This window comes from Fusarium subglutinans, assembly GCF_013396075.1.
Source record: "Fusarium subglutinans strain NRRL 66333 chromosome Unknown NRRL66333_c0000023, whole genome shotgun sequence".
In the NCBI taxonomy this organism is placed as follows: domain Eukaryota; kingdom Fungi; phylum Ascomycota; class Sordariomycetes; order Hypocreales; family Nectriaceae; genus Fusarium; species Fusarium subglutinans.
In genome coordinates, this window is record NW_023502086.1 from 119,436 (window position 1) to 135,187 (window position 15,752).

Consider the following 15,752-nt stretch of genomic DNA (forward strand, 5'->3'; position numbering starts at 1 on the left):
CTAACTCCAAAGTTTACAGCTCAGCCATCCATTTATCCATACATACATGTCCAATAAGTAAAAAACGAGGCTATCCTACGTTCTTCCCTTCCACGCATCCTGCACTTGTCCTGGGGCAAAAGATACAAAAAACACAGAAATTAGATCAAAGGGTCATGGTAAAATTCTACAATCGTTCATCGTCATCGTCATCCGAGTCCCATATCTCAGGCGGAACCCTGGTGTCGTCACGTATCAAGCTGTCCGGCAGCATCTGGCTCTTTGTCAGCAGCTGCGACGAGCCTGGATTGTATCCCGACGGCAGGCGTAGGGCGTCATCGCCATCATCCTCGTCCAAGAGGCCCTCGGGAAGGCCGATACTGCTGGAAGAGTGTAGCGGTGGGCGGCGAATAGACGACGAGTGCTGCTCAGGGGTGGAAGACTGAGAGACGGTAGTTGCCTGAGAAGGGCGGACGGCAGGCTGTTTGGAAGCGCTACTTAGTGAAGGGCGGGTAGCACGGTAGGAAGATGCTGCAAAGGGGGTACGACGGGGAGGAGGTTTGATAGTTGTGGGAGAAGAAGCGATGTGAGTGGTTGGTGGGGTAGTATTTTCATTATTGTTGTTGTTTTCCTGCTCGGGAGTCGAGGGAACAAGTATATCGTCCGAAGTTGGGAATTGGGTTGATTGAGCGAAGTCACTCTTGAGTTGGGCTTCAACTTGCTGTGACACGCTCATGCTTGATGAAGGAGCGGGCGTCTTATCCGCCGGTAGAGGTTGTGAAGAGTTGGCAAATAGATCAACTCGTCCACTGTCATCTTCGTCACCAGTAGCTTGAGTCTGTGTAGGTGCATCTCCTGATGTATCTTCCTTGAATAGAGCATGTCGCAAGTTCCAGAGCAATTGGCCTACGACAGCAGGTGGGAAATAGACATAGCGAGCAACATCGCTGTCGATCCATCCCTCTTCCCGCATATCGTCTCCCTCAACAGGGTTGTTCAACTCGTAGACTTGAGTCAGGTGATAACGCCAGGCTGGACCCTCAGTAACACGACCAGGGTCAGCACAAGCCATAAACCGCAATAGCTCCCCATCGTAGAGCCAGAAGCGAACCACTTGTGCTGGTATTTTGAAGTTGAGTATGAGATCAGCCTGATAACCTTCTATCACATCATCAATAATGTCCTGGGGCAGCGCCAGCAACACGTCTGTACGAGCAGATGCAGGAGGTAGTGCTTGAAGGGTTGCCAGAGGTACACGCTGAGATTCTAGTGGCTGAGTTTGAGTTGGTGGAAGAGGGCGGTGGATGGGTTTGCGAACACGCTTTGCTGGTCGGGGACGGCTCTTGGCTTGGGGAGTTGCTGAGAGGGGAGGGAGTGTAGGGGGCAGCGTGGTAGGTCGAGAACTCAGGGGTGGGAGCGAAGAGGTTGATGTTGATGCTTGGCCATTTGAGCCGGACGATTCCTCAGAGGAAATGGTCGTAACGGCTTGTCGTTTAGTTTTAACAGTCGTCGTTTGCACAGAAGAGGAGGATGCTCCCATGACCCCTTCCTCAGATGAAGCAATCTCGCTCATAACGAGTTGCGTTTCGGCACCAGCAACGAATGCGTTCTCGTCACCAAAGTCTTCATCCTCCTCATCCTCCTCATCTTCAGAATCAGGTATCTCGAGCATGACCATCTTCTTCTTTCCACTGCCTGGTGATACTCGCTTCATCTTTGGTGTGGGGCTACCACTCCTTTGACTTCCACCGAGTTCACTACTCCTCCTTCTTCTGGACTTGGTAGGCGTCTCCAGCTCATCCATCACAGAAGAAGATGTTTCAAGCGGTTCAATGACGCCTTTTGGAGTTTTTGGTGTCTTGTTTGGCGAATCCACGGGCAGTTCCTTGAGAGGTGTACGGTTAGTAGACCCCCAACTGTCGGTGGCGTAAGAATCCTGGATGATGCGCTCGTGTTTTCGAGGAGACGATGTTGTCTTGGGTCGTCCTCTTAGCTCCTTGAGCGGAGATGGGTTCGCTAGTGAAGACGTCTTTCCCTTGACAGGTGACGGATTGGCACCGTCTGGTGGACCATAGCGTTCCAACATCATGCTAGCGGGCGTTGACGATATACTGGGCGGCGCAGACAACTGGCTCGAGGAAGGTATTTCTGTTACTTGAACATTCTTGTGCGGTGTCTGCTTCTGAGGTGTCTGTGGCACAATAGACTCTTCCCGCTGGGGAGTTGGTTCTTCCCGTCTGCGCTTCAATATCGATTTTGGAGTTTTCTGATTCTTGACAGGCGAAACGTTCTTCTGTTTTCGGGTCTTCCGTGGACTTGGACTGCCCGCATTGCCCAACCATTGCTGAAATTCGTCATCATCATTATCCTCATCTTCAGAATCCTTGATAAACTCGGCGTGGGCTGGATCGCGACCGAGAAATTGGGTCAAAGTCTGTGTATGGTAGGCCGAACTAGGTGCATCTCCCATCGTCTTACGTCGGCTCGATTTCTTTTCCTTTTTCGGTTTTGGCTGTTCCTCTGTATCATCGCCTAATGTCCGTCTTCGCTTGGCTCGCGTATTCTTGGTAGAGGTCGCTTTCGCTTTCGCTCGTCGTTTCCGCCCACTCGAAACAGGTTCCTCATCCTCTTCTTGGTCTTCTTGCTCCTTGTCTGACTGCATTTCATCCTGTTCACTATCACTTAGGACGATCGGGTCCTCGTTGCCTTCGAAGCTCGATACGAAGTCGATTTGAGTCAAGGTTTGTTGTCGCAATAGTCTCGAGGGTGTCTCCGCCTGCTTCTTTCGATTCTGCTTCCCATATGTCCGAACAACCTTTCTACGCGCGGGGAACTGTGCTTGCTGTTGCGCGGGCGTTGAATGATAGACACGACTTGGTGCGGGTTTACCGCCTGAGCGGGTTTTGGGCGTCATGATTGCGGTGATAAAGTCGCTCCTCAGCGTAATACAATAAGTTCAGGGTTTGAGTTCAAGTAAAGCAGCAAATGAAAGTCGACATATTGTTCGTGGGAATGAACATGATATATTCAGGCAACTTCGATGTAATGTCGATGATGAAGTGGAGCTCCCAGGGCCCAAGGGCGTTAAGTGGCGTACCTAGCTTCCCTGTATGTCCAAGCTCGCGACGCGTCTCGTCGCGTAAAGTAGTGGAGTCAATTAATGATCGCGCTTTAGTGATCAGGCCTATAATTAGAAGAATGGTATAAGACGGAGGAAACCAAGCGTCTTAGGTATCAAGATGACTCCATGATAAGATAGACGCCAAAGCCAAGCAAGTATCGTAGATATCAATAAATATACCGAGATATATAAAGTCCATTCATCAAAACGCTCGACACCACGAAACGCGCCTCATTTACTTCCCATCCATGGCTGATCAAGCATGCCAATATACCTAGAGAATATAGTATTCGTACAGCAAGTTCATCATAATTTTCCCATTCGCTCCAAGCACTTAACTCAACGGAATGCGGCCTTGACGTCGGCTCGAGGCCACTCAAAGAGGACATCACCACCATATACGTTGGTCGTCACAGCGCCGACCCGTCTCTCAACCTGTTCGTAGAACTTTTCGCACTCTTCCAGCACCTTGATCACCAATCCTCGGCTCAGTCCTGGTTCATCAGCATCACCAAAGTGCTTCTCGACACGTTTACGCAACGCCTCGATGCCCTTGCGCACCTCCTTGGAGTCGTAGTTGCTCAAAACCTTATTGAAAACCGTCTTGCTGTTGGATGGCTGCGCAGCAATTGATGCCGGTGATTTGCCTGTCTGCAACTGAGCTTCCATGTTCTCGAGGTGTTCCAGAATCTTTCCGAGTGGTCGCCGCATGACTGCATCAAGATACAGATTCATATGCTCGTAATATGTCGTGTTAGCCTTTTCCTTCCATTCCTCGAGCACGTCCAAGCCTCGTGTGTCCGTCTCCTCAAGGAAGTGGTTCATATTCTCAATCAGGAGAATATGGAAGTTGAGGGCTTCCTTGTCCTCGGGGTCAACCGAGCCGCTTGCCGCGCTGACACCGGGATTCTCTCGCGCAATGACCATGAGTGAGTCAAACATGGTCTTGAGTATTCGGTCATACTCGCGATCAACAGTACTTCGAATCGGCAGTGTGGTATCGGCACCGAGCAGCATCTCCTCCACAGCTGCTGAGAAAAGAGGGAAAAGCCGGATAAATGCAATCACACCCTTTCGCTTGCTGATCTTGACCTTGGTCTCCTCAATGGCCCGAAGTTGTTCGTCAACGAATTTTTTGAATCGCAGTTCCAAGTGCCCATGTAGTTTTTGCAAGAGTGTATTCACATACTCTTGGTTGGACTGTCCAACCTCAGCAGAGTACTTCTCGATAGTCGCTAGGACTCCAATTCCCTGACTGAATAGCTGTCAGTATGCTTGTCAACAACATGACATAAGGGATTTGAACTTACATTGGGCCCTGCCCAACAACCCACTCCATAAGACGTAGCAGTTCCGATTCCAAGAAAGTAAATATCACCTCCATCGCACGCAGAATACGTCTGGCCAGTTCTCGATCGGGTTCCATTAGTCGGGGTCTTCTTAAATCAGTGCCTCCACGATCAGAAGGCGTTGTTGTGGCAACAGCATCTGGGAAATCTATCTGTTCAAGCGTGGTCGCATGGAAGAAGTCGATGATGAAATTTTGCTCCATCTGTATCAGTGGTATGAGGTTATCCAGAACTCCAGTAAAGACTTCGTGGGGCGGGTTCTTGTTGTCATTCACTCCCTTGTCGGCCTTTGGTTTGTGACCACCGTCTTCTCGAGGAGATCGCAGAGCTCTCGCTAGAGTTCCGCTGCGTTTTACAGTCAGCTTCCTGGCAGTGGTAGCCACGCCTCCTTCTTGGTGCTTCTCAACTGCTGACGTGAACAGAATTTCAGCCTCTTCCCCAGTTGCCTGTCTGGCATTCCTACGCCAAGACGCAATCGTAGCCTGAAACTCAACTCGGTAAACAGGTTGGCCCTTATCTTGATAAATTTGAATGAGCTGGTTCCACTCATCGGGATGCATATCTCGAGCGTATAGCATGAGGGGGCTAAATTGCCAAAGAATATCGCGACCAAGCTCGTGGTGTATAGGATCCACCTTTCTAGACAAAGCTCCCTCCATAGCAAGCTTGGTTTCTGTAAAAGCATGATCAAATTGCCGAGACATAAAGGCGACCAATCTGCCAATGAACATGGCGCTTTCTTGGTCATAGACAAGCTTCTTCTCTTGGACAATCCGCATTTGCTTGAAATCAGGGTTGAGGCCACTCTGGTTTGTCTCGGCAGTAATATCGGCCTTCTCTTGATCAGCTCCACTACGCGCAGGATCAATCTTGACCATTGCCTTATAAAGTGTTACAAGGGAAGATTCGACGTTTTGTAAGCCACCTAGGTCATCCAAAGGTGCAGATCTAAGGACCTCAAGCTCGTTCGATGTGATAGCACAGGTCTCAAGCAAAGACTCAAGCTCTTTCTTGAGTAACTTTTGGTTAGCAGTTTGGACTTGAAGGCCTTGGCCCTGGGCTTCGATATAAGCGATGTCATCTGAAAGGGTCTATTTATGATTAGTAACATTTCGAGCATATTTTAGGGTAACATACCGAAAGCTCGACAGAGTAGAGTGTGAGCAAGTTGTCAAGCTCCTCACACTCAGCCATGGCAACATCAAGCCCAGCCTTGATGGCATCAACGCGTTCGTCCTCTTCGCGGAAACGAGCCAGCCAGCCACCAGCCTGGGCTTTGTTCAGCTCCCGCTCTAGGTCAGCTCTCATTTCTTCCACGTTGCGTGATCGCATTTGTTCTCCTGGAATCCAGCCAAATAAATCCAACCATTGAGCAAAATCATCACTCCTCTCATCGAGAATAGACGGATTGACTCCCAATGTCTGCAGGTATTTCATATCGTTGCCTGCATTGATGGAGCGGCGGGTCTCTTTCTTTTCAGTTTCTGCTGCTTTTTGCACTTCCTGCGGCGGCCCGTGCGAACTCGTCGGCCTGCTCGTTGGGAGACTGATCTTGACTTCAGGAACAAGTGAGTTACGGTTCGCAGACTTGGGCTGCTCCGCGGGTTTCGCTGGCTCCAATTGTTTGGCCTCTTCCCCAGCTTTAGGTGTTTCTTCTGGCGTAGGTTGTTCAGAGGGAGTATCTATGCCCTTGGACGCCGGTCTGGGTGGCGCAGGGACAACACTATTGATCCCATCTGGCCCCTCTTCCGTCTTACTCTTCAGTAGACGCAAACGTTCGCCAGCACCACCAGGCCTGGGTTTGAAGGCGGTTGCAGCGTTGGCCGCAGATGCAGCCTTCCACAATGCACCGGCGATCTCATTTCTGGACTTTTTGGCTCTGATCATAGGACCGAGGCCTGGCCTGGATTCGTCGACTGTCTCTGCTGGCGATGGGTTAGACTCGCGATCAGAAGGTGTCACTGCACGCTCCTCTGGCAATGGCTCTTCTACTGGCTGAACCGGCTCTTTCTTGGGCAGATCAGGGGGCGGTTGCAAGTTTGCAAATCTTGGCACGCTCACTGTCATTGGCGAGACATCGGAAGAGCCTGCTCCAGAGCCCGGATGCAGAGCTTGAGCGGGGCTTGGGGCTTGAGCCTGTGCTTGCGAAGTGTTGGGTACGGGAGCCGGTGTAGGACTAGGAACACGGGCCGCTGCAGGGCTGGGTCCACGAGCCGGGCTGGCCATACGGGCTGGTGCAGGGCTGGATCCATTGCCTTGAGCAGGACTTGGAGTTTGATTTGTTACATTAGTTGGCGGGTAATATGAGGGAGCGTTGGGTGTGTAAGCTTGTGGGTTGTTCGGTCCTGATCCAGGCCTAAGGGACGAGGGCATGGGAAGTGGCTCGCGCTTTGGTGGGTCTGGTAGTCGTCCTGTGGGAGGTGGTGCTATTTCTCGATCTAGTGTGCTCCCCGTGAACGAACTGCTTGCCGATTTCTGGCTTGCATTGTCCATTCTCGGCACAACGCGTTCGCTGCTGCGAGGTGGAGGAGCCATTGGTTCTTTGTTCCCAGGGCTAATCAGTGGTGGGGGAACCAAGTCCCTATCATGAGGGCGAGTTGGGTCCATGGGCGGTCGCCTCCTTTCGGGAGGTGGTCTATCTAATTGAAGTGGTGAAGGGACTGGCATTGGAGGTTGAGGAGGAGACAGAATAGCAGGTGGTTTCGACTTGGGCGAAGACTGTGGTTGAGGGGGTGTAAGAACAGCTGGTGTCCGGGATTCATGGGGCTCTGCAAATCTTCCATACGCTCCTGGGCCGTTTATGCCATTGCGAGAGCGCGGTGGTAAACTGGACCCGTCATCGCTCCTGGTAGCCATGGAGGTAGCAACCGAGTCCTGACTCTTGTTGCTCTGAGCCATCCATCGAGGTTGGGGCGGCCTCTCTCTCGAAGTAGTGGAATCGAAACTTCCGACAGGTGAAGGGCCGAGATTTGGGTGTGCTGGGCGAGTAGGCGGCGTCCTGTACTGGGGTGCGTCTTGAGGGCCACTTCCTGGGAGTCCTTGATGCGAAGGATGCATTGGAAGGGTTGGACGAGGAGGAGCGCTCGCCATCTGATTCGAAGGTTGCTCAGCTATAGGAGGAGGTGGCGGCCGAGAACCACCTGTGGCCGGTCGTCTGGTTGCTCCCATAACTTGATCATACTCCTTTTGTTCAAAATTTGCAAGCTCTGGCGTCTTGCCACCCGTATATTTCCCGTATATCTTGATAAGACTAGCAATGAAGAACTTCTTTTCCTTGTCCGTCTGGGCATGCCAGAAGTATGGTTTGCCAAGTGTCACTTGAAAACCGGTGTCACCAGCCCAATCACGGTGGTCTGGGCTGGCCTGAGGGCCAGTGTAAGATTCAATGCGCGAGAGGTCGTCAAGATTCCACGTCTTTCCGATCGAAAACGATCCATTGGCGTTCTCTTTTGACTTATGCAGGCGAACTCGGCCGGACTTGCGCACGGCTACTATTATTATTCGAGGTTTTTGACCTTCGGCGTTCCGAGCCTGAGGTGGAGGAGGGGTCGTAGGATAAGAGGAGTACTCGGTAATGCGGATATGAGTTATGTATGTTTCAAGAACTGGTCAAGGTCATTAGCCATCTGGGCATTGGGTTTGAGTTTAATAAACCTATAACCAAACTCTCGCGACATTGAGTATCTTTGAGCTAGGCGCTCATGTCGTTGAGTTTAGGGTTGACTTCAATAACAGTATAACTTACGAGAACCATCAACATCCTTCTTGTTAAAGCAGCTCTCTATTATACGGCGCTTTTCATCCTCGAATCGCTCTGCCCTGCTAGTAGCCGCGGCGGCACCAGGGCCGCCCCCGTTTGGGCGGTCCATGACAGAGTTCGAGGAACGGGATCACGCAGGAGCGTTAAGATGAGCAAGGAGGCATGTTCGATCGAGCAGCAGCCTAGTGGGATTATTTCGCGGAGACAGCGAATAGTCGAGACGAATGAGCGACTGCGCAGGCTGGGCGCGTTATCGAGTGTCGTCGAGTCGAGTATATAATGTACGTTGAAAGCTGATGTAGTGGTTGGTCGTGGACTCGAGGACAGGTCGTCGAGGTCAATGTGGCTGGAGTTTCCCTATTTCGATGTGGATGCTTCGGGTGGGCACCTGCTTAGTCGTGTACCTGCCTCCAATGCTCCACTGCAGCTTGGAGCTGTAGTCTAAGGCGTCGGGTGTAAACGATTTGCCTGCTCACAACCGTTCTTGTGCTGATAAATGGCCGAGTATTCTCGAATATGACGCTCTATCCTGAATAATTGGATTGTAATAAAGCTCCACTAACAATAAGCCTAAACAACCAAGCTCTAGGAAAGTTGCGACAGCAAGCCACATTGTGCAAGTCATGTGTTAAGAACCAATGAACAAGCCACATGATGAGGTCAGCGGTATCATACGCCACTGCCATGGCGCGTCACAGCACCTCAATCTGTGACAGCTATCAAACTGTTCCGGGACCGAAATATCATTATTTTTCACTGTTTTCAGCGACGCTTCAGATGTCGGGTGTCATAACCTTTATCTCGATCCATGTATATACTCACTCAATTGGGCACACACAGACTCTTCGCCTTGAGTGCATATCAGTGTGCGACTAGACTCAAATCTACTACATGTCTGTACTTGATTCGTATAAGTGGCTCTGTGAAAGTGAAAACGTTGCGAAGATCTATCTATAAGTGAATGCTGAGGCACCACTCCTTAGTGGTTTTTAAGGCGTCTTAGAGATATCGGTATATAATTCATTACTAGGTTTTCTCATCGAAAATTGACCGACCACAACAGAGCTCGATAGAGCTATGAGCTACGAAATCGGCCAAGTTAGAGTACCTCATTCACGGAAATAGTACAGGGTAGTACAGCACTGCGCACCTCCAAACGATCCAGTTGTGATGATGAATACTTATTCACCTTCTTGAGTAGTTGAGTGACATCGTAGTTATTGGAAATATTATCTGTCAAGGAATATTCTGGCCCCGGTGTCATTCGACGCCAATATCTCGTTATAACAAAATACTTGATTAGATGATGCAGCATGGTCGTACCAACACAGTTGGTTCACGAAATCTCAATATTTTGGTTCAGGCTACTCAGACGATAAGAATAAACTCGAGACATATACACTCACACGAGACAGTCAATAGAACCGCTAGCTGTAGGTCAGTTTTCCAACAAAGACGTCAGCGGAATACCCAAATAGGCAATTTCTCGCTCCAGCTTCCTTTCAGGTTCAAGAGCTTAAGTTGAGATCCGCTTTCCCCTCACGAATCAACCCCCATCATCGCCCCCCAGATCGGCCTTGGTCCACCCCGCAATCGGGGTTGCTCGTCCGTCTACCGAGGTTGTACATAGAAAATGAACACTCTTACCCGTTGCAATTGCTTCATTAAGAAGATTCGTGTGAAACCTGAAGTCCTCTCGAACCCCAGTCTTGCCCCGGATCCTTGGGAATAATATCTTTGCGCTCTTATACCCAGCTTGGTAACATAGACATAACAACACCATGGTACCCTCCGTGAGAGTTGTTCCTAATGTATGTTTACCCCTTATGATCAAGCACAAGCCCAGGCACTGCCAAAGCGGCTTGGTTTGTGTGAATGGTTTCAGTTCAGATAACTGACATTCACATAGGCCGCTAAGCGAGCAACCAGCTTGCTACGTACCATTCAATACACTCATCCTCCTTCATGTCCTTGCCACTCAAACCCAGGATATCACCAGTCGCCACCAACATTCACTCCCTCCAAGCATGCTCACCAGCGTAAGTATGCGACGCCAACATCGCACCCAGGCCAGAAGGAGTATGCCTTTGAGATGGCTGCTTCGTCCATCAGATTTGGCCCAGGTGTGACGCAGGAGGTCGGCATGGACTTGAAGAACATGGGAGCAAAGCGTGTTTGCGTGGTAACAGATGAGAATGTCAACAAGCTGGATGCCATGAGACAAGTTCGTGAGTCCCTTGCTCGTGAAGGCATCCCTTATGAGGTTTACGACAAGGTCCGCGTCGAGCCAAAGGATAGCTCGTGAGTTCGACTCGACATCACGTCTATCAGACTACAGTTCACTTACAATATCACAGCATCAAGGATGCCATCGCCTGGGCTCGCCCTTATGCACCAGATGCCTTCCTCGCTGTTGGTGGTGGATCAGTCATGGACACAGCCAAGCTCATGAACCTATACACGGCGTATCCTGATGCAGACTTTCTAGACTTTGTCAACGCCCCTCTTGGAAAGGGCCGTCCAGTAGACAAGAAGTTGACACCGCTCATTGCGGTTCCAACAACAGCCGGTACTGGTAGTGAGACGACAGGAACTGCCATTTTCGATCTTGTGTCTAAGCGAGCAAAGACCGGTGTAGCCCATCGAAACCTGAAGCCCACACTAGGTATCTGTGATCCCCTCAACACCAGGACCATGCCGGCAGCTGTCAAGGCCGCTTCGGGTCTGGACGTTCTGTGCCACTCGCTTGAGTCCTGGACTGCCATCCCATACAACGAGAGAACACCCAGGCCAACAAACCCTATCCTTCGGCCTGCGTACCAAGGCGCGAACCCTATCTCGGACGTTTTCTCGTTTCATGCACTGCGCTCTACCGTCAAGTATCTCCCGCGATCGGTGAAGAACCCTGATGACTTGGAGGCCCAATCTGAAATGCTTCTCGCTTCTACTCTGGCCGGCGTTGGGTTCGGTAATGCCGGTGTTCATCTCTGCCACGGTTAGTTCATACCTACTCTGCTATAGATTTCTGCCCCTGTTGGGTGCTAACCCGAGCCCAGGCATGTCGTACCCCATTTCTGGCCAGAACCCAGGCTACAGGCACGATGGCTACCAAATCGAAGCCCCTCTTATTCCTCACGGTGTCTCTGTAGCTGTCTCTGCACCAGCAGTGTTCCGCTTCACAGCAGCATCGAACCCAGATCGCCATTTGGCGGCGGCAGAGGCCTTTGGGGTTGATATCAGCAACGTGAAGCGCGAGAGTGCAGGTGAAGTGCTTGCAGAAGCTATCACCAAATTCCTTGCGGAGCTCGGTGACCAGCCCAAGGGTCTCAAGGAGTTGGGTTTTGGCTCGGAGCACATTGAGGCCCTTGTCGAAGGTACCATTCCTCAGGCACGTGTGTTGATGCTGGCACCAGGATTGTCTACACAGCTCGAAGCGGAGAAAGACCAGCTAAGGAGGCTGTTTGAGAACGCAATGACTCACTAAGGCCTGCACTGAAGAAAGGAGTTCGTCAATGCGGATATGCAATTGCATTGCGTGTCGTCGATCGATTGTAGCCGCAGATGTCGTGTCACTCTTAGATACAGTACAGTATCTGGATTAGTTAGCACATACCTACTTATTAAGATACAAATATAGTAACATGTGTACCATGATAATCTGATCCACTTTGGTTTTCTATGGAACATTCGGGAAAATCGGTCATGTTTGGGAACCGTTTCTAATAAAAGTGGTATGTATGTATACCTATATGCTTCTTTGTATGTCGTGCGTTTATAACATAATCTTTTATCCATACATTTGAAACCTTGTCCTACATACTATGCAATAAAATTATGCTGTTCAACGGCGTGCATTGATTTGTGCAACTCTCCACGTTTCGAATGTCACCATGTTGACCGTTAAGAATCGTCCCTTTCTCTTTTAGTGCACCGTAACACCCACCGACTCCCTGGCAAAGTTGCAAATGCCATTCTCGGTAACAGGCGTCATTGGGTGAATCTGAAAAGTCCCTGCAGGTACTGGGCCGGTCCACTGGAAGATTACCATATCAGGCAAAAACAAGACGAATCTTGCATTGGTAACCGAGACGCCATGCTAATCCTGGCAACCCCCCCTACAATTTCTTCAACAGAGGTGGAAGAACAGAATAGACTAGTGATGGAGGCGAACGGGGAGAATTGAAAGACTTTGATGAAGCGACTCCTTTCTGAGATTCTGGACCAAGAGTCTATGGATATCAAAGGCTTCGCTTGACTCTTCTACCAGGCCTTCTCTTCCAAAATAGAACGAGCTACCAGAGTCATGAGCCTGTTTAGTGTTTTTCACCTGGTGGGTCTTGGTGTCGACTATCCCCGGACTGCCGGCCGGAGGGCGTTCCGATGGCCACGACGTCGTGATGCCGGACTGGAATTTACCTAAGAAAAACTCGAACCAAGCGGTTTCGCAATAAGCCCCAAGAATCTCCAAGACTTCTGGGCTCAATTTTCTCCCTTGTGCCTCCACATCCACTACGTCACGGGGCCTGTACTGTACAAGCCCGAGGGAGGTGATCGCTGCTTTTGCCGGAGATGGACAGGGCCCGTCCGTGTTAGTCGTACGTACGTACGATACCCAATTCTAACACTGGAACCCGCAAAGCTTGATGGAGCCCATAGAGTTTGCGATCTTCATATAATAACGTAAAGCCGCCCTTCCCCGCGAAGGGTGTTGTTGAGGCTCTCCAGTTTATCCCTGTACATCTTGGATTACAGTCCCATCTTTCCCACTTCCTTCGCTCGTTACTAAAGGGAATCGATATCTTGTACCTGATTCAAGGTATATTCCAGTCACTCAAGATCCAATGGAGGGCACTTCTAGAGATATTCAAGACGAACCGGACCTGGAAGTCGGACCCGAACCACCCAAGACTGGTTCTGGTTCAGCTTCAGGTTCTGGTACCGATACACCACCAAGCCCAAAGACCGCTGCTGCAGCTTTGAAGAAGGACAAGGCGCGAGTGCGATTCAACAGCAATGCTGCCGCAAACCCTCCACCAAAATCATCTACTCCTCCTCCTGCTTCTGGAGGCCCCATCGCGAAGCCCAGACCATCACTCTTGCGTGGCAGTTCTGCAGAGGCCGTCAAGACTCTTCACGATGCCGAGCATGAGTCAGACCCGGAGTCAAAGGAGGCGATGGTCGCTGCCCAGGAACGTGGTCGAATAATGGCGGCAAACATCCACAATGATTCATCAGCCATTGACAGAGACTCACTCGAATCCAGCACTGGAACAGCCGCGTGGGACAGCCCTTATGGTTCCAGCATTCCACTTCAGAATCTCAACGAAGGCAGCAGCAGTCGAGAAGGTTTCCACAAGCTTCCATCTGATGAGCAAGAGGCGCATGGCTTGAAGGATGAAGCCTTCAAGCTTGTTCGAGCACATACTCAGCGATTTGGACCCAGCAGCACTGGCCATCATACACCAGACAAAAAGGACAGAAAACAGGAAGAAAGAGCTCCTCTAACCGAAGTATATGACGGAAACTTTGATGGAGTCTTATACGATGTTCCTGCACCAGAACAGTATCGCGGAAGCGTTCTATCCCAACTTTTGAAGCTTTACAAACCCCCCGACCCCCCTTTCAAGGGCTCGCACCACAGGGCTGCCTCTACCTCTTCGGTCCTAAGCGAAGCCGGTACTCCTACAGTTCAAGGAACGCCATCTGGAGCATCTACACCAAAGCGAAAATGGTACGATCAGAACAAGTCTCAGGACACTCTCGCCAACCTCATCGAGGCCTCATCGCGGCTCGCCAATCCCAACGACCCGGAGGATAAGAGGAAGAAGCCTACTGGAAAGAAGCCGCAAAGACCTGGCCACAAGCGGACAACAAGCGCAAACCGCCTTAGTGGTCTCTGGCAACAACAAGAAGCACGTATCACAGTTCATATTGCCGAGACCCTGGCCCGACAGGACTACATCATCAAACTCTGCCGCGCTCTCATGCTTTTCGGAGCTCCCACTCATAGACTGGAGGAGTATCTTAGCATGTCTGCCAGAGTTCTCGAAATCGATGGCCAATTCCTCTACCTCCCCGGATGCATGATTATCTCTTTTGACGATAGATCGACTCACACAACCGAAGTCAGAATTGTCCGCACATCGCAGGGCATTGATCTGGGCAAGCTAAAGGATGTCCATCTTATCTACAAGGAGGTTATGCACGATATTGTCGGCGTTGAAGAAGCTACCGAGAAGCTCGAGACCTTGATGAAGCGCAAGGACAAGTTCCACAGGTGGCTCAGAGTTGTCATGTTTGGACTCATGAGTGTCTGTGCTGCCCCCTTCTCCTTCGGAGCTCGTCTCATCGATCTTCCTCTCATCTTCGCTTTCGGCTGTCTTATTGGAGTACTTCAGCTTATTGTGGCCCCCAACTCTGCCCTCTATAGCAACGTCTTCGAAGTTTCTTCTACCATCATCGTCAGTTTCTTGGCCAGAACGTTTGGCAGTATTTCGAGTGGAGGCGAAGAGATCTTTTGTTTCGGCGCTCTGGCACAGGGCGGTATCGTCATGTTGCTGCCCGGTTACATGGTTTGTAAGTCAACCCTCCCTACCTCATGATGGTGATAGAAGCTAACATGGTACAGTGTGCTCTGCTCTCGAACTGCAATCTCGTGCCATTGTCCCCGGCTCAATTCGAATAGTCTACGCCGTCATTTACTCCCTTCTTCTCGGATTTGGTATCACTGTTGGCGCCGCTCTTTACGGATTATTCGACAGTAACCCGTCCAACACTACAACTTGTCCCGATGCCATGAACCCCTACTACGGCTTCATTTTCGTGCCATTCTTCGTCATCAGCATGTGTATCGTCTACCAAGCAAAGTGGCGCCAGATGCCCGTCATGGTTATCGTTTCATTCGCTGGTTACATGGTAAACTACTGGAGTGGACAGAGATTCAAGTCTAGCCCTCAAATCTCCAGCACACTGGGTGCATTGGCCGTTGGACTTCTTGCCAACCTCTACTCTCGACTTCGACACGGCGTTGCAGCAGCAATTCTTATTCCTGCAGTATTCTGTCAGGTGCCTGGAAGTCTTGCGTCTACTGGAGGATTGCTTAGTGGTCTACAAGTAGCCAACTCTATTACCAACGCCACTGGCGAGATCAACGGAACTTCCTCTGTTCAGTTCCAGCAGGGCTCGAACCCTGATAACTTGGTATTCAGCGTTGCTGCCTCCATGATTCAGATCGCCATCGGTATCGCCGTAGGTCTTTTCATGAGCTCTTTGCTCATCTACCCTCTGGGCAAGCGCCGCAGTGCCTTGTTCAGTTTCTAATTGCTTTATTTGTTTCAAGTTTAGCGCAGCATCAGCATCAGCATCAGCATCGGCATTAGCATTGAGCAATTTTTCTTTCATCTTTTGTGTTACAGAAAAAGTTATGCATTTACACATGGTACAGATTTTAAGACATGTTATTTAGAGCGATAAAAACAGGAATTGGGTACTGAGGTGCTTTTGGCTTTGATGGCGTGGTCATTGTGAATTATCTGGGTCTTGG

The 15,752-nt window shown here is 50.4% G+C and overlaps 4 protein-coding genes across 4 annotated transcripts; 2 read left to right on the top strand and 2 right to left on the bottom strand.

Annotated features, from left to right (window-relative positions):
* Window positions 1-166: 166 nt before the first annotated feature.
* Window positions 167-2,893, bottom strand: FSUBG_2562 (uncharacterized protein; the record flags this gene model as incomplete). Its single annotated transcript, XM_036680348.1, has 1 exon — window positions 167-2,893. The coding sequence occupies one exon, from the start codon at window positions 2,891-2,893 to the stop codon at window positions 167-169; it is 2,727 nt and encodes a 908-aa protein (XP_036541831.1).
* Window positions 2,894-3,439: 546 nt separating this feature from the next.
* Window positions 3,440-8,318, bottom strand: FSUBG_2563 (component of exocyst complex; the record flags this gene model as incomplete). The annotated part of the gene is made up of 4 exons (XM_036680349.1): window positions 3,440-4,355; window positions 4,411-5,540; window positions 5,587-8,054; window positions 8,195-8,318. 4 exons carry the CDS (start codon window positions 8,316-8,318, stop codon window positions 3,440-3,442), a joined length of 4,638 nt encoding a protein of 1,545 aa, XP_036541832.1.
* Window positions 8,319-9,990: 1,672 nt separating this feature from the next.
* FSUBG_2564 (hydroxyacid-oxoacid transhydrogenase) lies at window positions 9,991-11,693 on the top strand (the record flags this gene model as incomplete). The annotated part of the gene is made up of 4 exons (XM_036680350.1): window positions 9,991-10,020; window positions 10,119-10,510; window positions 10,567-11,204; window positions 11,266-11,693. 4 exons carry the CDS (start codon window positions 9,991-9,993, stop codon window positions 11,691-11,693), a joined length of 1,488 nt encoding a protein of 495 aa, XP_036541833.1.
* A 1,357-nt stretch (window positions 11,694-13,050) lies between these two features.
* Window positions 13,051-15,529, top strand: FSUBG_2565 (PRM10 Pheromone-regulated; the record flags this gene model as incomplete). Its single annotated transcript, XM_036680351.1, has 2 exons — window positions 13,051-14,785; window positions 14,838-15,529. The coding sequence occupies 2 exons, from the start codon at window positions 13,051-13,053 to the stop codon at window positions 15,527-15,529; spliced, it is 2,427 nt and encodes an 808-aa protein (XP_036541834.1).
* Between the last annotated feature and the right edge of the window lie 223 nt (window positions 15,530-15,752).